We start from the raw sequence: 19,752 nt of genomic DNA on the forward strand, positions 1-19,752 counted from the left end.
TGCTGGCAGTGGTAGGGGCCAAGAGGCAGCAGCCTCAAGCTGCACCAGGGGAGGTTCAGACTGGATATCAGGAAAAAAAATTTCACAGAAAGGGTCTTTTGGCACTGGAACAGGCTGCCCAGGGGGGTGGTTGATTCACCATCCCTAGAAGGGTTTAAAAGATGGGTAGACGAGGTGCTCAGGGACATGATTTAGTGGCAGATTGGAATGGTTGGACTCAATGATCTAAGAAGTCTTTTCCAGCCTAGTGATTCTATGATTCTATGTCCAACCTAACCCTCCCTCTTCCTGCTGTCACCTCATGTCCTGTGCTTGGTCACCAGAGGGAAGAACCCAGTGCCTGCTCACCCTCCTCTCCTTGTGAGGAAGCTGCACACTGCAATGGGGTCTTCCCTCAGTCTCCTTCTCTCCAGGCTGATCAGACCAAGTGACTTCAGTCACTCCTTATATGACTTCTCCACTACACCTTTCACCATCTTCGTGGCCCTCCAGGCCCATGGCTGCAGCACCTGCAAGCACGCAGCCTCCTCTCTGTGCCATTGTGGAGACCCCACCAGGATGCAGCCTCATATCCCAGCAGCCGTGGCTCCTGCTGCTCGGCTCTCCAGCACAGGGAAGGCTTTACTCCCCAAGTTGCCGCTCCCCAACCAGGCACTCTGCAGCACCTGCCCTCCAAGGAGAGCAGAGCTCAAAGCAAGCAGGATCACGTCAGTACCAAACCCACAGAGGCCAGAGGTAGTACTCGAACCCCTGTCCCTGCTCTGCAGCCCCTGGCTCCTCTCTCCTCCCAGCACTCAACTTTGTGCTCTCTGTTAGACCATCCCTGTGCCAGCCTGTCCAGTGTGCCGCGCTCCTGGTTTTCACAGCGCTCACCATTGTGAGATGCTCAGCTCTGTTCTATAGGCTGCCACATACCCCGATGTTCTCAACATTAACCTCATTTCTTCAGGGGCAGATCCTACAGCTTTTGTTCTGTTGATCAGCTTCAAGCTCCTTAAAACAGAAACCTGAAGAGATTAAAATGTGGCAACTGAGCAATTGCAATCACTGACTCATTTACCAGGAGCCATGAGGAGATCGAGAGACCAATGTCTCTTCTGCATGGCCATGATCCTCCTCAGCTCAGGACCTGTCTAATCCTGCAAACACCAAGGAACTCAGCTGGTAGAATTGCAGGCAAGCAAGGAATGAAGCCAAAGGGCACATAAGCAGCTCACCAGCTCTGCACTCTCTCACTCCACACGTTGAACATCAGTACTGGAAGACACAGAACTATTAAGGCTGGAAAAGACCTCTCAGCTCACCCAGTCCAACTGTCAGCCCAGCCCCACCATGCCTGCTAAAACATGGCCCCAAGTGCCACAGACACACAGTTTTTGAACCCCTCCAGGGACGGAGACCCCACCACTGCCCTGGGCAGCCGGTTCCAGTGCTTTACCACTCTGTCAGCAAAGATATTTTTCCTTATATCCAATCTAAACCTCCCCTGGTGCCACATTTCCTCTCCTCCTATCGCTTGTTACTTGGGAGAAGAGTCCCAGCACCCACTTGCCCACAACCTCCTTTCTAGGAGCTGCAGAGAGTGATGAGGTCTCCCCTCAGCCTCCTCTTCTCCAGACCAAACAACCCCAGCCACTTGTCGTAGGGCTTGTGCTCCAGGAAATGATCCCTCCACAGGTTTGCTCTGGAACGCAGCCCTGGCTCTGCCACGACCACGTGTCCCAGGGCAGGGACAGTTGCTGACAGAGCAGAACAGCTTACAGAGAGGCAACACTTGGCTTAACCTGGTTAATCACTCATTAAAGCATCAGCTGCTGCTTACACCACAAATGCTTCTGGCCTCTTGGAAAGGGACACGACTCAAGCCTGCATCTCAAGAGATCCAAGAACCCCAAAGAGCTGCTGGCTTGGATATTTGCCAAAAATCAAACTCTTAAAGGAACCCCACACTCCCACTGTTCCACAGAACTACAGAGACCAGAGGATACAGAAGCCACGCAGTGAATTATCCAGGTGACATTTATTAGAGCATTTCAAGTATACAATGGTTTTCCTGATGGCTCTGAGCAGCTAAGATGCAAACAGATGATAGAAAAGGGTGACCTAGAACTAGCAGGCAATGCAATCCTTGTGGGAAATCAATGCTTTCAGCTGAAAGAGAAGGAAAAGGAAGTATTGGACTAAAAGTCCGAAGAGGTTTGGGGATGGGGAGCAGAAAATATAGACGTTTTTATTTGAGACCGCTTACTTAAATTGGCAACTCACAAGTAGCAGAACCTGTCTGCTATTGCACTCTTCCCTTGGCATCCCAAGGACCTAAAATACCCAGGGATTTTTTTTTCCACCAAGAACAGACCGCGTTGTCCCTGGGAAGAATGGAGGCCGGCACCAGAGGGCAATTCTGGAGCCCTAGCTCCGCACTTGGAGATTCACATTCCTGGCTTTGCATGTGAGAACCAGGCTGTTGGACTTCCAGCAGCGAGGAAGCAGCGCAGGCTTTCAGCAAGAGCACATCGAAACCACCAACTCCTCACTATAAGGCAGCTTTAGGTCAGGACTCTTTCCGGGTGCCTGAGCGGTGGGTTAAAAAAGCAAGGACCACACGGCAACAAGACTACGAGGTCCTCTGACAACAGCAAGGACTGTGCGTGTTTCCCGAGAACTACCAAAAGATTCATCCTTAAAAAATACCTTAAAGCAGAGGCACCCCTCCTGGTGCACAGGAAGGGCATGGCTGCGGAGGAACTGGGCTGTGAAGTGATCGAGCACCTCACAAACCAGAGGCTTTGTGCTCTGCCTGATTTGCAAGTTAGTAATTCTGCACATAAGGTAATAGCTGCCTCAGTTGTGTCTTAGACTCCTACATTTACCAACAAGGAGCAGTTGAATTCAAGAGCTTAAAAATAAGAGAATGTAAATGTTTAACACTCGACAGAATTTCTCCAGAGTCCTTCGAGACCACTAAGCTCTGAGGTATGTGATGGCAACTCAGCAGTCCGGCCAGCAGAGCACAGCAGCATTTCCAAGCCTCCTGAATGCACCTTCATTAACCAAATGAACCACAATTCTGGTCAACAACTGATTTGCAAGTAAAATAAAAAGTATTCGGAATGGTAACAACTCCATCGGTTTAATCAGCTCTGATCTGTTCCTACAAAGCAGGCGAAGGAAGCCCTGCAGCTCCGTTCCTGGTGCTGCGGTGCCTCCGCCCACCCTACCACTGCTTTTAAAAACCATTTGTCTGAAGGACAACAATGGAAGACGAGTCAGGGTTTAATGACACATTTCAAACGGGAGGGCATTCAGACATTAAATTAACAGACTCAACCCCCGGCACACAGGAGTTTGATGGAGTTCCTGGCTAGAGTCACAGGAAGTTCCAAATTTGAACAGTCTTGAACCACTTCCAAAAATTCCAATGGCTTTTTAATAGTTCCAATAATTAACGGGAATATAAAACGGAGTGGACTTCTCCAGCAGAAGAGGTGGGGCTCTTCCAGGCTAATCAGACCGTTGGTACTGAAGGGATTGGATTTGACATCCCCCACCTTCCTACCAGTCCACTAAAGACTATGATTTATTAAAACCTTCTGGATTTACTGACGACCCATTTAAGAGGCAAGAGCTGCGGGCTGCGTCAATCATAGTGGATGGCGGTATAGAAGATTATCCAAACAACCTGTGGAGAGGAGAAGAAAGGAAGAAAAGGTTATTCTGATGCTTCTGGAGAGAGTTCAGACTGAAAACATGCCTCCTGCTAGAGGTAGAGGACTGGGGATGGAATTCTGTCTTTGAGAGGGTCTTGGAGAGATGTTGGGATCACCATATGCCATAAGTGGTGGCATTCACCTTGCTTGCCTCTGGGAGTCACCCTGTCACATCCTCTCCACATCAAAATCCCACCACACCGCTGAGTGGGTTCAGAGACTTGGGGAGGGGAGTAAGGGAAAAAACAGCCACCCAGAGCAGCCGTGTGGGTGTAACCAGCTGAGGAGGAGACTCCACCAGGATATCTGGGATGGAGGAGGGAAAGACACACGTGTTAAGTGGTAGATGCAGAAGTAGAGCTTCCTGTTCCTACATCCTTCCCTGCAGAGACATCCCAGGCATTCATGCTATATTTCATAGCAAGCAGCCATCAGATTTTGGGATTCTCTTTCTCAATCAACTCCACTTATTAGATGACATTTATACATCTCTTTTCTATCAGCTCACTTGCTTTTCCTCCAGGTCCTTTCCCTCAGCACATGCACCAACACAAGTCTCTGCAATCAACTTAAAGAGAGCAAAAGGATTACCAGAAACAGTGCAAAAGATGTCATGAATCCTTCCTTTGTCAGCTCCCACGTCCCGCCGTACTCCTCCTCATCTATCTGCTGGAAGCTGCTGAAGTAGAGGTACAGCACGCCGGCATTGATCAAGCAGAACCTGGAGGAGATGAAGAACCATCACTTCGGCGCCAGGGATGCGGGTGCCCAACACAGTGAAACATCTTTCATCTGCAGTGCAGGAAGCAAAGAGAAAAGCTGCTCCTGCAGCGCTTCTCAGGCAGCCCCGTCGCTGCTTCAAAGAGCAGCCGCTTGCCACAGCTCGCTGGGCGTGGGCAAAGGTCACCCCACAGGACACCACCTGCTCCCAGTAAGGCCCAGCAGACGGCGATTGAAAGCTGGAACCATGAGCAGAACCGCAAACCCCACAACTGTTCCTGTCCTGCAGATCCAGCAAATCTATTCCACGCAGAATCCAGTTTCCTTGCGCGTGCTACTGGGTTTTGAGGCTGCTAAGAGGGGTCAGTGTTAGATCCCTGTTGGTGTCCCGTGACCGAAGGCAGTGACTTGGGGAGAAGAGCCAGCAAAGCCTTGACATGTGCCCGCAGAGCCGCAGCCCTGGGTTCACCAGGAGACAACTCCTGGCACTCCTTGGTCTGTGCCAACAGTCATGGTGCAGCAGAGAGAAAAAAAGCTTATCGTCCTGATTGTCATTAGACACACTGGGCTTTGCGGCACCTCAGCTCAGGGCTGGGGCATCCTGGGAAGCGACAGGCACAGTTCATAGAATCGTAGAATTCCTTGCATAGAAAAGACCTTTAAGATCATCAAGTCCAACTGTACCTGTCCACTACTAAACCAGATCCCTGAGCACCTCATCCTTCTAAACGCCTCCAGGGATGGGGACTTCAGCACCTCCCTGGGCAGCCTCTGCCGGTGCCCGAGAACCCTTTCGGGGAAGAAATTTTTCCTAACTCCAAGTGCTCACTGTGACCTGCTGGGAGGTGACCAGAATCCCAGGTCTTCAGGGGGGATCCAGGCACTGCTGGAAGAACAACCTAAGCCAGCTGGGAGTGCTGCAGGAGCAGTGCCAGCAGAGCCATACTGCGGGCTCCTATGGCCTCTGGGGTTGGAGGAGGCATAGAAGCAAGGAATGGTTTGGGTTAGAAGAGACCTTAAAACTCTTCAAGTTCCAACCCCCCAGCCAGGGACACCTCCCACTGGATTCAGCTGCTCCAAGCCCCATCCAACCTGGCCTGGAACACCTCCAGGGATGGGGCAACAACCACTGCTCTGTGCAGCCTGGGCCAGGGCCTCCCAACCCTCACTGCAAAGCGTTTCTCCCCAAGTTGTACAAACATGATGACAAATAACAGTCTGGAAGGCAGCACGGGCTGCGCAGCATGTGGCACAGAGGCTGAGTTTGGCCGGCCCGTGGTTCATAGCAGAGCTTGAAACGAGACACCACACCAAGCTCTAACGTGGGAAAGTGCATGAGACAGAAAAGGAAATAAACCTTACACTGCTATTCCCACGAATCCCTTCAGCGGAACTACTCCCCAGATGATTCCCAAAATAACTGCGATGATTTGCCGAAACCAGTAGATCACGTCTAAAAACTCGTCCTGAGGAGAGAAAACACAAGAAAGACCTCAGCATCGCCCACGCTTCCTTTTTTAAACATCATACAAGAAACAGGTTAAATTTTAACACATGGAACACATTGTTTTCCATTCAAAGTGGCGCACCAAGAGTGAATGGAAGCAGCTCACAGCACAGTGCCCCCTGGACTCTTCTGTGTCCAAATTATCATAGAATCATGGAATAGTTAGGGTTGGAAGGAATATTAAAGCCCATCCAGTTCCACCGCTGCCATGGGCAGGGACACCTCCCACTGAATCAGGGTCTCCAAGCCCCATCCAGCCTGGCCTGGAACACCTCCAGGGATGGGGCAGCCACCACTGCTCTGGGCAACCTGGGCCAGAGCGTCCCCACCCTCACAGCAAAACATTTCTGCCTAAGATCTCACCTAAATCTCTCCTCTTTCAGCTGAAAACCCTTCCCCCTCATCCTCTCCCTGCCCTCCCTGATGAAGAGACCCTCCCAGCACTGCTTAGCTGCTCTAAGGTCTCTCCTCAGCCTTCTCTTCTCCAGGGTGGACAACCCCAACTCTTTCTGCCTGTCCTCATACAGGAGGTGCTCCAGCCCTTGGATCATCTCTGTGGCCTCCTCTCGATTTGCTCTGACAGATCCGTGTTGTTCAGGTTAAATACAGGGCTTTGCCCTCCTGGGGACAAATTGCAGAGGTGAACAAGCCTCCACCTCCCTCGATTAGTAAAGGTTCAGTTCTGTTAAAATCTCATGGATAAAAGTCTCAGGAACTATTTATTCTTTGACTGGTTTGGTGGCTCTCAGTGCATTCCTAAAGAGCGGCAGCGTTCGTTCCCGTCGTTCCTGTTTGCTCACAGCACGATACAGCTCCAAGCGTTGCAGCTGGGCAACACCAACCGACACTTTAGATAACATGAACTTCTGCTCGCCTGGCCTCCCCAAGGATGGGACTGGCCCCACACACCCTGAACCCCACCAGCCTGTGGTTTTAGTGTAGGATGTGCAGTTTGGCTCCATGTGGAAGCCCTGGATCCAGGCCAGACACAGATGTTTCTCTCGGTCACTACATCTCCCAGCCTGCAGTTCACCTCCCACTGCATCCTCGGCACATCCCATCACCCTCACCACTCTGGCATTCCTGCCCTGTTTGTCAGGGGGGATCAGGTTGAGCACAAGAGTCTCACCAGCTCCATCAGTTCCAAGGCCCATCCAACCTGGCCTTGAACACCTCCAGGGATGGGGCAGCCACAACTTCCCTGGGCAACCTGTTCCAGGGCCTCCCCACTCTCATAGTGAAGAAATTCCTCCTTATGTCCAGTCTAAATCAGCTCCTCTCCAGTTTATACCCATTCCCCCTCGTCATATCACTCAAAGCCTTTGTGAACAGTCCCTCTCCAGCTTTTCTGGAGTTCCTCCAGGTACTGGAAGGTTGCTACAAGGTCTCCTTAGAGCCTTCTCTTCTCCAGCTTGAACAACTCTCTCAGCCTGTCCTTGTACGGGAGGTTTTCCAGCCCTCGGATCATCCTTGTAGTCTCCTCTAGACTCATTTCAACAGCTCCATCTCCTTCTTCTGTTGAGGATTCCAGAACTGGACACAATACTCCAAATGAGGTCTCACAAGAGAGGAATAGAGGGGCAGAATCACTTCCCTTGACCTGCTGGCCACGCTTCTTTCGATGCAGCCCAGGATGCGTTTGGCCTTCTGGGCTGCAAGCACACACTGTAGGCTCAAGTTGAGCTTCTCATCAACCAGCACCCCCAAGTCCTTCCTCTGAGGGCAGCTTCTCCATCACATCATCCCCCAGCGTGTACTGAAACCACAGGTCACCCTGACCTTGCCCTTGGCCTTGTTGAACCTCATGAGGTCATTCTCCAGAGGGCTGTGCTCCCGGCAAAGCCCGCGCCATCCAGCTCCGGCCACATGCTGGGGACACGGCGGGACCTGAGATGCTGCAGGAGCTTGGAGCAGGATGTCGAGGGCAGCGGCCGGAACAGGCTCTGCCCTGCACGTCGTGAGGTGGACGCCTGGGGAAAAAAAGAGCCCCGGGAAGCCTGCAGCTGCCATGTTTTTGCGCACACCTGGGAGGTTTGCTGGCAGTCGCGAGCAAACCGTGTGAGCTGAGCACACACACGGGATTTCGAAGAAACCAAATCTCCTGTTGCACGTGAGACGGCGAGGCTCGGCACAGCAAAGCAGCGCACGGAGCTGCCGTGGCTCTGCTCAGCCGGGAGAAGAACCAGAGAGAAGCGACGGTGGAGGAGCCGCCGCTGCCCTCGCCCTTCACACCTGGAGCTGCAAACACGCTTCTCCCCCAGCTTCCCAAAGCCCGTTCCATTCCAAACTTACTTTGAACTACACAAAACGCATCTTTATTTCCTCCTAGACGAGTTTAACCCCAAAGCAAGTTGAAGAGTGGAGTCTGAGCACAAACGCAGCCGCTGCTCCCTGGCTCCAGGCGGGCAGCGGCCAAGCCATCGCTGCCCTCAGAGGGGCTGGGGGCAAGGAGGGACTGGGGGCTCCCGGTAAAGGGGGGGGATCACGGGCTCCCAGCAAAGGGAAGGGTCCCGGTAAAGGGAAGGGATCGGGGGCTCCTGGCAAAGAGAAGGGATCGGGGACTCCCGGTAAAAGCAGGGAGTCCTGGTAAAAGGAGGGGGTCCCGGAAAAAGAGAGGGGATTGGGGGGTCTCCCGGTAAAGGGGAAGAGGAAAGGGGGGGCTCCTCGTAAAGGGGGAGGATCCCGGTAAAGGGAGGGGATCGGGAGCTCCCGGTAAAAGGGAGGGGATCGGGGACTCCCAGTAAAGGGGGAGGATCCCGGTAAAGGGAGGGGATCGGGGTGTCCCGGTAAAGGGGGGGGGATCGGGGGCTCCCGGTAAATGGGAGGGAATCGGAGCCTCCCGGTTAAGGTGGGACTCCCAGTAAAGGGAGGGATCGGGAGCTCCCAGTAAAGGGAGGGATGGTGGCTCCCGGCGAAGGGGGCCGTGCCGGGCCGGGCCGCAGCCGCCGCTCCCGTTCCCGTTCCCGTCCCCGCACCTTGTCGTGCCAGGCAGAGTCGCTGCGCAGCGCCTTCCCCCACACGGAGCCGCGCCCGGCCGCGCCGCCGTTGGCCACCGCGTGCTGCTGCCCGTGCGGCGGCTCCTCCCTGCGCCGGGCGCCGCTCATCGTCCGTCCGTCCGTCCGTCCGTCCGTCCCGCCCGGCCCCGCGCCGGCCCGGAAGCGGCGCCCGCGCAGCGTCACCGCCCCCCCGGTCACGTGACAGCGGCGCGGCGGGGCCGGGAGGGGCGGGGCCTGGCACCCAGCGTATTGTCTTATGGGGCGGGGCCTGAGCCATGGGGGCGGGGCCTGAGCGATGGGGGCGTGGCCTGAGCGATGGGGGCGTGGCCTGAGCGATGGGGGCGTGGCCTGAGCGATGGGGCGTGGCCTGAGAGCTGCTCTATGGCGGGGTGGGGGCGTGGCCTGTTGGGCTGGGGGCGTGGCCTGAGCACTCCCGTGTGTCACCCGTGGGTGCCCAAGGGACCCGTCTAGCCGGTGTCGCCCAAGGAAGCCTAGGGCATCCTCCAGCCTGGTGTCATCTGTAGGTGCCCACGGGAACCCCGTAGCCGGTGTCACCCGTGGGTGATTGGACCCCCTCGCTGTTGTCGCTGTGGGTGCCTGGGGACCCTCCCAGCCTGGTGTCACCCATGGATGCCCAAGGGAGCCCCCAGCTTGGTGTCAACTGCGGGTGCCCGAGCCTGCTGGAGTCACCCGTGGGTGCCCGGAGGAACCTCCAGTCTGGTGTCACCAATGGGTGCCCAGGGGAACCCCCATCGTGGTGTCACCCGTGGGTGCCCAAGCCACCTGGCCAGTGTCACCTCTAGGTGCTCAAGGGAACCCCTTCACTGGAGTCACCCAAGGGTGCCTGAGGGAACCCCCACCTTGGCGTCACCCGTGGGCGCTCGGGGGAACCGCCTGGCCAGTGTCACCCATGGCTGCCTGAACTACCAGCCTGGTGTCACCCATGGGTTCCTGGGGGAACCCCCAGCCCGGTGTCACCCGTGGGTGCTCAAGGGAGCCCCAGCTCTATGTCACCCGTGGGGGCTCGAGGGAACCACCCGGCGGGGTGGGGTGGGGGGGGTGCCTAGGGGAACCTGCTGGCTGGTGTCCCCCGTGGGTGCCCAAGCTGCCAGCCTGGAGTCATCTGTGGGTGTTTGAGGGACCCTCGTGGCTGGTGTCCCCCGTGGGGCCCCGAGCGGTCCCCTCGGTGCCCCGGGGGCGCGGACACGGCGGTGGCTGCCGCCGCCCCCCGGGGTGTGTAGGGGCGGGGGGAGCCCCGGGCCGGCCCCGCCGCATTCTTCTGCCTTGTATGGGCGGCGGGGACCGGCAGCGCCTCCGCCACCGCCACCGCCCGGCCCCGGCACCCAGCGGCCCCGCAGCCCCGAGCCCCGAGCCCCGCAGGTGAGGCGGACGGGAAGGGCACCGGGGGTTGGAGCCGGGACAGCCCCGGTGGGACGGGAGGGACCGGAGGATGGAGCTGGTGGGTCAGGAGGGATCGGGAGATGGAGCCCGACAGCCCCGATGGGATGGGAGGGATCGGGGGATGGAGATGGAGCAGCCCTGGTGGGACAGGAGGGACCGGGGGATGCGGCTGTGACAGCCCCATTGGGATGGGATGGATGGAGCCAGGAGAGTTGTGGTGGGATGGGATAGATGGATGGAGCCAGGAGAGTTGCAGTGGGATGGGATGGACGGATGGAGCCAGAAGAGTTGTGGTGGGATGGGATGGATGGAGCCAGGGCAGTTGTGGTGGGATGGATGGATGGATGGAGCAAGGGCAGTTGTGGTGGGATGGGATGGATGGAGCCAGGGCAGTTGTGGTGGGATGGGATGGATGGGGCCAGGGCAGCTCTGAAGGTGGATGAGATGGAGCCAGGCAGGCGGGACTGAGCAGGATGGAATCAGGGCAGACCCAGCTGGGTGGGATGGACTGGAGAGGATGGAGCTGGAGTAGACCCGATGAGCTGGAATGCAGCAGAGGCAACACCAATGGACTGATGGGATGGAGTTGGGGCGGGATGGAGCTGGAAAAGACCCGATGGGGTGGGATGGAGCTGGGGTCAGCTCGGAGGGGAAGCGGCAGGACAGAGGGGGCAGCTGCCCCCGGGAGGGCAGGAGGGAGCAGCCCCTGGCCGCCCCCCATGCTGTGGGGCCGGAGCTGGGGCTCAGCCTTGGGGAAGGGATGACAGAGAGGCCCAGGGCATCCTGGCAGGCACCCCTCTGCCCGGGCAGGAGGGGACGCAAGGACTTGTCTTGAGCAAAGCTCTCCAGAAGTGCCTGCAATGACTGGGAGCCGGGATATTCTGGCTTCCCTGGGATGGCAGTGCTGCAAGAGCCGATCCTGTTGCTCATGGCTTCACCCACTGCATGATTTGTGAGACCTATTCCTGTCTGGAACATCTGCTTTTCCCCAAAGCCTTTTTGCTGATGGCCAGAGCCAAGATGCAGATGCATGTGGGATGGTCTAGAGAACTCCCCAGTGACCTCTGAGCAACTCGGGGCAGTGAACTTCTGCGAGGCAGAGAAGCTTTATTTAGCTCATTTCCCTTGGTCTTAAACACTGAGGAATGCTGTGTTTTGTTTAGCCTTGCCCGTGAAAACTTGAAGCCCTCTTGGCTTCCCTCCCTGAATGCCCTTTTGGGACAAAATGTGACTGTGATAAAAGCCAGGGAGGTTCTAAAACATGGACGTGTAGGAGAAGGCAGCAGCCGAAGCAGCATTCTTTGGAGCGGAACATCCCCAAGTGTCAACAACCACCGCGCTGACCAAAGATGGTTTGGTTTCTTCAGCCACTGGATTTTTTTTCCTCTCCCCTGGCAGGCTCTGAGCGGCTGTAGGAGGAGTTTGCAATCACCTCCCCCTCTGAGGCACAGCGGTCAGATTCCCCAGCCGAGGTGAGCCCCTTAATTCTCCTGGGAAAGCAGCACCCACAGCCCTTCTGCCCCATGGTCCTGTTTCCCAGCCTCCCCGCCCGTCAGAAGGGTGCTGGGTCTTCTGCGTGGTGATGGTGTCATGCCTCGTTTTCTTCTGGTGGCCCCAGCAGCTGCACTTTGGAAGGGTTTGCGGGTGCCATACAGGCATGTGAGGTCCTTGTTCCCTAAATTTGGTTGGAAAGATCCAGCACAGAGATCGTCTGCTGAACTTGCCCCCTGGAGCATGGTGGGAGCTGAGGGAGGGCTGGGACCACCGCTCCCTCCTGGGAGTTGCTGTGCACTTGGCTCTGGCTCCTTGCTCTTGCCTGGTTTCCAGCTGAAAGAGGGGAGATCGAGATGAGATCTTAGGAAGAAATGTTTTGCTGTGAGGGTGGGGAGGCCCTGGCCCAGGTTGCCCAGAGCAGTGGTGGCTGCCCCATCCCTGGAGGTGTTCCAGGCCAGCTTGGATGGGGCTTGGAGCTCCTGATCCAGTGAGAGGTGTCCCTGCCCATGGCAGGGGTGGAACTGGATGAGCTTTGAGGTCCCTTCCAACCCAAACCATTCTAGGATTCCAAGACAGAACGGGGCTCACCTGCCCCGACACCATGGTGATGTCCCTCTGCGTATCCCACCCTCCCCAGCACGGTCGGGAAGCAGCACCGGGATGGATTTGCTCATTAAGGAGGAAACAGATGGTGGTTTATTTTTTCTGATAACTGCGGGTCTTTGCTCTTTTTGAAACTAAACTGTTTTCTTTACCAACTTAAGCCCTTGGGTGGGGAAGGCACCATCCTAGTGGTGCGGGAGGCAGGGACATCACCTTGGTGGCAGAGGGGCGAGGGAATACGGTCAGCAGTGACAAGGTGAGTGTGGTGATCAGATCGGTGTGTGGCTTTTGTGCCAGCCTGGCTGAGATCTCGCCCCAGCACCAACCTCCTCAGCTCTTCTGCCTGGAATCAGCAGCTCCTGGGCTGGAGCAGCGCTGGGATGGGGCTTTCGGTGGTGGGGCAGGAGCAGGACCAGTCTCCATGAGTTTCCTTCTTGCCAATGAGGAAGCCGGAGATTTGATACTTGCACTAATGGTCTCAACCAAGTCCACCTCAGCGTGCAGGGCGTCATGGCTGGGCATCTCCTGGCATGGTCTGGGTTTTTGGGAATCTTGGAAAGCGTGGGCTCAAAGACCAGGGGAGCGTGGCCATCAAGCTCTCATGCAGAGCATGGATTGCCCCTGTCAAATTGGGCCTCACTTCAAATCCCTTCGTCAAATCCCTGGTCAAAGAAAGAGTATTCCCACCGAGGAATGAAAACGGTGACCTCCTATGAACAGAAGGGTGAGGTACTCAACTACTTTTTTGCCTCAGTCTTCACCGACAACCATTCTCCTCACCCCTCCTGGGTCAACGGACAACAAGATGGGGACCTGGGGTTTAAGCGCCTCCCATTGTAGAGGAGGATCAGGTTTGTGACCATCTGAGGAACCTGAACATTTATAAGTCTATGGGACCTGACGAGATGCATCCCAGAGTCCTGAGGGAATTGGCCGATAGGGTTGCTGAGCCGCTCTCCGTGATATTTGAAAAGTGCTGGCAGTCAGAAGTCCCGGGTGGCTGGAAGAAGGGCAACGTTGAGCCCATTTTTAAAAAGAGTAGAAAAGACAATCCTGGGAACTACCGACCTGTCAGCCTCCCCTCCATGCCACCATCTCCCGGGGGTGTTGAAGGCCAGGCTGGATGGAGCCCAGATCTAGCGGGAGGTGTCCCTGCCCATGGCAGGGGGGGTGAAACTGAGTGATCTTTAAGGTCCCTTCCAACCCAAACCATTCCCTGATTCTGTGATCCTATGTCTCATGCAAGAAACACCTTTCCCAAAAAAGTCTCTTCCCAAGTCCCTGCCTGCCCAAGGCTGGCTGACAGCAGAAAGAGAAGGGGTAGGAGATGACCAGGCTGAGCTGGTCCTTGGGACCAAGCACCTTTCCAGGACATATTTTGGATGAAACAACAAAACCAGGTGCTGTTAAAATTGCAGATAATCCCCCTAACGAGAACCATCTCACTGGAGAGGGAGCCAAGCAGAACCAGGGCAGGGCAAATATTGGATTGATATTAATTCATGGGGGGAGAGCAAACCTCCTGCTTATTCTTCTAGTCTGCTGCTAATTGTTCTGCTAATAATTTGGTGTGTTTGGAGACATGAGCCCTGCCATGGGCCAGTGGCAGAGCTTTTATTGCTGGCTCTGCCCCGGGTGCAGTGAAGCAGAACCTCACTGTGCCACTGCCCAGGGATGGTTATGGACCAGCAGCATGTGCTGGGGTCAGGCTGGGCAGGAGGAGGCTGTGTCCTTGCGGAGACCAGTGTGGGAGGAAGCAGTGGACAAGAGGTGGGCTGCAAGGGGTGAGATCTCCTACCCTGGGCATGGCCTCCTTGCTCTCTACAACTGCCTGAAAGGAGGTTGTGCAGAGCAGGGAGCTGGGCTCTTCTCCCAAGTGACAGGGGACAGGACGAGGGGCAATGGCCTCAAGCTCCACCAGGGGAGGTTCAGGCTGGACATTAGGAAAAAAACTTTCACGGAAAGGGTCATTGGTCCCTGGCAGAGGCTGCCCAGGGAGGGGGTTGAGTCACCTTCCCTGGAGGGGTTTAAGGGACGGGTGGACGAGGTGCTGAGGAGTTAGTGACTGATAGCAGTGGTTGGACTGGATGATCCAGTGGGTCCTTTCCAACCTAGTAGTGATTCTGTGATTCTACAGATGGGCTCTCTGCTCCAGCCTGGCTCTGCTGGGTGTTTGCCAGCATGGTCTGGGGACACAAACCCCCTTTGAAAGACCAGGATTTCCTGCTGTGGCCCTGCCTGGGTGATGTTTGGGGTCCACCGGTTCCCTTTGCCATTCCCCAAGGGACACGCATTGATCCAGCCGTGTCCCCAAAGGTCTCTCCACCCCAATGCCCCTCTGGGCTGTTCCCTTCTTCCGGCATTCATTAGGTTGCCCAGAGCAGTGGGGGCTGCCCCATCCCTGAAGGTGTTCCAGGCCAGGTTGGATGGGGCTTGGAGCAACCGGATCCAGCGGCAGGTGTCCCTGCCCATGGCAGGGGTTAGGACTGGATGGGCTTTGAGGTCCCTTCACACCCAAACCACTGGGATTCTACAATTACCTGTAACAACAGCACCAGTCCTCAGCGTTCTGCGGTCCCAGCATTGCTCGACCACTTTCCCTGTGCCCCACAGGGACTCTGCAGCCCCAGAAATCCACGAGCCCCATCTCCCTCCACTTAGGGGTCTCTCCCGCGGGCAGAGTGGCGGGGAAGGAGGCAGCCAGCAGCCTTTAGCAGGAGTTGGGATGGATGGGGCAGGGTAGAGGGGGAAGGGAGGCAGCGGTATGTGCGGAATGTGCCCGGAGCAGATAACCCCTTCCCCCTGGGTGATGGGCGCTGGGTGACCCACCTCCCTGGGGACACCGCACAGAGGATGCTGCGAGATGTCTGCACAGCCTGGGGAGCGAGAGGCTGGAGAGCCTGTGGGTGGGATCTGGGACTGCTGAGTGATGGCAAGTTGACCACGAGCCAACAGTGTGCCCGGGTAGGCAAGAGAGCGACCGTGTCCTGGGGAGCATCCAGCATGGCATCGCCCGCCCGGCGAGGGATGGGATTGTCCTGCTGTGCTCGGCACTGATGTGGCCCCAATGTGAGCCCTGGGGGCAGGTTTGGGTGCCACAGGATAAAAAGGAGAACGTCCAGAGGAGGGTGTGAAGTTGGTGAAGGGTTTGGAGGAGAAGCTGTGTGGGGAGCGGCTGAAGTCACTTGGCCTGCTCAGCCTGGAGAAGATTGAGGGGAGACCTCATTGTACTCTGCAGCTTCCTCACACGGGGAGGAGGAGGAGCAGGTGCTGGGCTGAGACCAACGGCATGAGGTTTAACAAGGCCAAATGCCGGGTCCTGCACTTGGGGCACAACAACCCTGAGCAGCTACAGACTAGGAGAAGTCTGGCTGGAAAGCTACCTGGAGGAGAAGGACCTGGGGGGGGTTGGTTGACAGTGACTGAACATGAGCCAGCAGTGGCCCAGGTGGCCAAGAAGGCCAATGGCATCTTGGCTTGGATCAGAAACGGTGTGACCAGCAGGTCCAGGGAGGTTCTTCTCCCTCTGGACTCGGCACTGGTGAGACCACTCCTCGAATCCTGTGTTCAGTTCTGGGCCCCTCACCACAAGAAGGATGTTGAGGCTCTGGAGCGAGTCCAGAGAAGAGCAACGAAGCTGGTGAAGGGGCTGGAGAACAGGCCTGATGAGGAGCGGCTGAGAGAGCTGGGGGTGTTTAGCCTGGAGAAGAGGAGGCTGAGGGGAGACCTCATTGCTCTCTACAACTACCTGAAAGGAGGTTGTAGAGAGGAGGGTGCTGGCCTCTTCTCCCAAGTGACAGGGGACAGGACGTGAGGGAATGGCCTCAACCTACCCCTGAGGAGGTTCAGACTGGACATCAGGAAATTATTAAGGGTCTTTGGGCACTGGCAGAGGCTGCCCAGGGAGGGGGTTGAGTCACCTTCCCTGGAGGGGTTTAAGGGACGGGTGGACGAGGCGCTGAGGGACATGGTTTAGTGATTGATGGGAATGGTTGGACTTGATGATCCTGTGGGTCTTTCCCAACCTGGTGATTCTATGATTCTCTTTTCTCTGGTGACTAAGGACAGGACTCGAGGGGATGGCAGGAAGATGTGCCAGGGAGGGTCAGGTTGGACGTGAGGAAAATGTTCTTCACGCAGGGGGTGGTGGAGCCCTGGAACAGGTCCCAGGGAAGGAGTCACAACACCAAGGCTGACAATATTCCAGCAGTGTTTGGCCAAGGCCCTGAGCCTCGAGTCCTGCCTGTCCCCACATCCAACCTTGCAACTGCCTCATCCCATTGTTGCCAAAGTGTGACAGCCAGGGAAACTGAGGCATGGGCCTGGAGGTGCCGGGAGTTGTCCTGCCTCCGCTCTGGCTCCCCAGGCCCTGCCTGCCCCACATCTCCTGCTCTGCCTGTCCCAGCCCTCCTGACGCTCCTGCCTCCTGCCCTGTCCCCAGGTACCACCCCAGCCGCCAAGATGTCCAGCAAACGTGCCAAGGCCAAGACCACCAAGAAGCGCCCTCAGCGCGCCACCTCCAATGTCTTCGCCATGTTCGACCAGTCACAGATCCAGGAGTTCAAGGAAGCCTTCAACATGATCGACCAGAACCGTGACGGCTTCATTGACAAGGAGGATCTGCACGACATGCTGGCTTCCCTCGGTGAGGAGACCCTTCCCTCTTGCCTCTGCTTGTCCCTCAGCCCTTCTGTCCTCAATGTGTCCTCAGGAAGTGGGGAGAGATGCTGGGTGACCTAGTGCCTCATGCGCAGTGTTGAAAATCAGCTTTGGTCGGATGCTGTTGAGGCACAGCCTTCCTGCTTTGGGCCAGCCTAATGGCTGCTAAATCTAGGGGGGAAGAACGTCTCTGATGGCACAAACTGACCTTAGAAGGTGCATCTGGAGCATGTCCAGAGAAGAGCAACAAAGCTGGTGAAGGGGCTGGAGAACAGGCCTTATGAGGAACGGCTGAGAGAGCTGGGGGTGTTTAGCCTGGAGAAGAGGAGGCTGAGGGGAGACCTCATTGCTCTCTACAACTACCTGAAAGGAGGTTGTGCAGAGCAGGGAGCTGGGCTCTTCTCACAAGTGTCAGGGGACAGGACGAGGGGGAATGGCCTCAAGCTACCCCTGGGGAGGTTCAGACTGGATATCAGAAAGAAATTTTTCACGGAAAGGGTCATTGGGCACTGGCAGAGGCTGCCCAGGGGGGTGGTTGAGTCCCCTTCCCTGGAGGTGTTTAAGGGACGGGTGGATGAGGTGCTGAGGGACATGGTTTAGTGTTTGATGGGAATCGTTGGGCTCGATGATCCTGGAGGTCTTTTCCAACCCAGTGATTCTATGATTCTGTGTGATTTGTGGTGGCACCCAAGGGCAGCAGCTTGGTGTGTTGCTCTTCCAGCCATGCTCACTAGAAAGGAAGAGACCCACAGGGCTGGAGAAGCTCTTTCCCTTGGAGCAACCACCAGCCACAGCCACTCAGTATTTGAGTAGTCTCACCACAGAACATCACCTGGAGTTGTGCCTGTGGTTGCTCTCGGCCTGGGTACAGAAGAGGCCAGTCTCTGTGTCAGCACGATACCTCTGCTGGTTGAGACTTGCAGCTCCAGTTCTCCTTTGCTGCAGGCCACAGCTCCCAAATCCCGCTCCTTGCGGTGCCTCCACTGCACTTTGGGAGGTCTGTGAATGATTGACCTGGCAGCAAAACCTGTTCTGGAGGTCCTGACGGGCAATGGGAGGGACCTCCCTCCTCCTTGGAGCAGCAGCTCTGGGAGCAGAGTGGGGCCGGGCATGGGGGTGCATCTGGACCTCAGCAGAGGAGGTTAAACCATCCATGGTGCATCCTTGGTTGGAGCAGTGCTAGGGACATCAGCAGCACGAGGCTCGTGTGGGGACATTGCTGTTCCTCTCCTCAGGTGGTGCTGGGTGGCAGCTGCCAGGGGAATGGGCAAAACCATGGGTTTGGTTCCTTGTAACCCCTAGATGAATCCAGGCATCTCCCTCAAGGCCAGAGCTTGCTTCCAAGTGGCCTTCAGCATGGATTAAAGCATGGCGAGATTTAGAGTCATTGAATCATTAAGGTTGGAAAAGACCTCTAGGATCATGCAGTCCAACTGACAGCCCAGAAGCCCAGTTGCTGAGGGGGGAGCACTGGGCACTGTGGACACCCCCTTCCCTTGTTCGTGGGGTGGGTGAACATGCGCCTGCAAATTCATTTGTGATGGAAAAGACCATCCCAGCGAGCAGGGTGCACGGGGTGGCCCTGGGGAGGGGTGCTGGGGCCCTGCAGCCACCCTGGCCTGTGTCCGGCAGGGAAGAACCCCACCGATGAGTACCTGGAGGGCATGATGAGCGAGGCGCCGGGGCCCATCAACTTCACCATGTTCCTCACCATGTTCGGGGAGAAGCTGAATGGCACCGACCCAGAGGACGTCATCCGCAACGCCTTCGCCTGCTTCGACGAGGAGGCATCAGGTACGGGTGCTTTGCCCTTTGGGTGCGCAGCCACGATGAGGGCTGAGCCCAAATCCTTGGGGACAGTCCCCAGGCAGCTCCAGCGTGGGAGAGCTGGGCAAGGGTGTCCTTGGGAGAGGTGGAGAAGGTCCTGCTGCTCAGCTCTCTGGTGGTGTCCCCTGCTAACGCCACCTTCTGCCATCCTCACAGGCTTCATTCATGAGGACCATCTGCGTGAGCTGCTGACCACCATGGGGGACAGGTTCACCGACGAGGAGGTGGATGAGATGTACCGGGAGGCGCCCATCGACAAGAAGGGCAACTTCAACTATGTGGAGTTCACCCGCATCCTGAAGCACGGGGCCAAGGACAAGGACGATTAGAGCCCGGGGCTGCTCACCCCTTCTGCCTCCTCTTGCGCACTTGCCCTACTCCTTGACCCCACAGCAGGTTCCACCACGGGAAACCCCTCCCAGGACTGGCACCCCACATCGGGTCATGCTTGGAAGGGAGGTGCTCCTGTCACTTTGCCACTGTATCCCTGTCCATCAGCCCCAGATCTCCCCTTCCACCGCCTCTCCCACCCACAGGCTCGCCCTGCTGGGACCCCCAACCTGGCTGGTCCCCCCAGAAGCAGCCACTGACCCCCTGAAGCCACAACACCGCTGGTTCCCGGGGTTGGGGAGAGCATCCCAGGCGAGCGGTGGCTCAAGCCTGAGCGATCCCCATCTCTGGGCTGTAGCACGCAGAGAAAGCACCTCTCCTCTTCCCGCCTGCACTCCTTTCTTCTGTGAAAGAAACCTCACTTTGTGTCCTCCTCCTTGGCTGTTTTATGGCTTTCAAGCCTGTGATTTGAGGGATTTTGGAAAATGAAGCAGCGTATAGAACCTGA

The 19,752-nt window shown here is 56.7% G+C and overlaps 2 protein-coding genes across 2 annotated transcripts; one reads left to right on the forward strand and one right to left on the reverse strand.

The window, feature by feature from the left end:
• Positions 1–2,001: 2,001 nt before the first annotated feature.
• Positions 2,002–9,091, reverse strand: RAB5IF (RAB5 interacting factor). The gene is made up of 4 exons (XM_069871792.1): positions 8,910–9,091; positions 5,790–5,893; positions 4,299–4,428; positions 2,002–3,679 (listed from the first exon to the last, which is right to left on the reverse strand). The coding sequence occupies exons 1-4, from the start codon at positions 9,036–9,038 to the stop codon at positions 3,638–3,640; spliced, it is 405 nt and encodes a 134-aa protein (XP_069727893.1). The 5' UTR covers positions 9,039–9,091; the 3' UTR covers positions 2,002–3,637.
• A 1,195-nt stretch (positions 9,092–10,286) lies between these two features.
• MYL9 (myosin light chain 9) lies at positions 10,287–19,752 on the forward strand. The gene is made up of 5 exons (XM_069871791.1): positions 10,287–10,310; positions 11,730–11,803; positions 16,870–17,073; positions 18,720–18,881; positions 19,071–19,752. Exons 3-5 carry the CDS (start codon positions 16,890–16,892, stop codon positions 19,241–19,243), a joined length of 519 nt encoding a protein of 172 aa, XP_069727892.1. The 5' UTR covers positions 10,287–10,310; positions 11,730–11,803; positions 16,870–16,889; the 3' UTR covers positions 19,244–19,752.

The sequence above is a fragment of the Phaenicophaeus curvirostris genome, chromosome 18, assembly GCF_032191515.1.
Source record: "Phaenicophaeus curvirostris isolate KB17595 chromosome 18, BPBGC_Pcur_1.0, whole genome shotgun sequence".
NCBI lineage: Eukaryota > Metazoa > Chordata > Aves > Cuculiformes > Cuculidae > Phaenicophaeus > Phaenicophaeus curvirostris.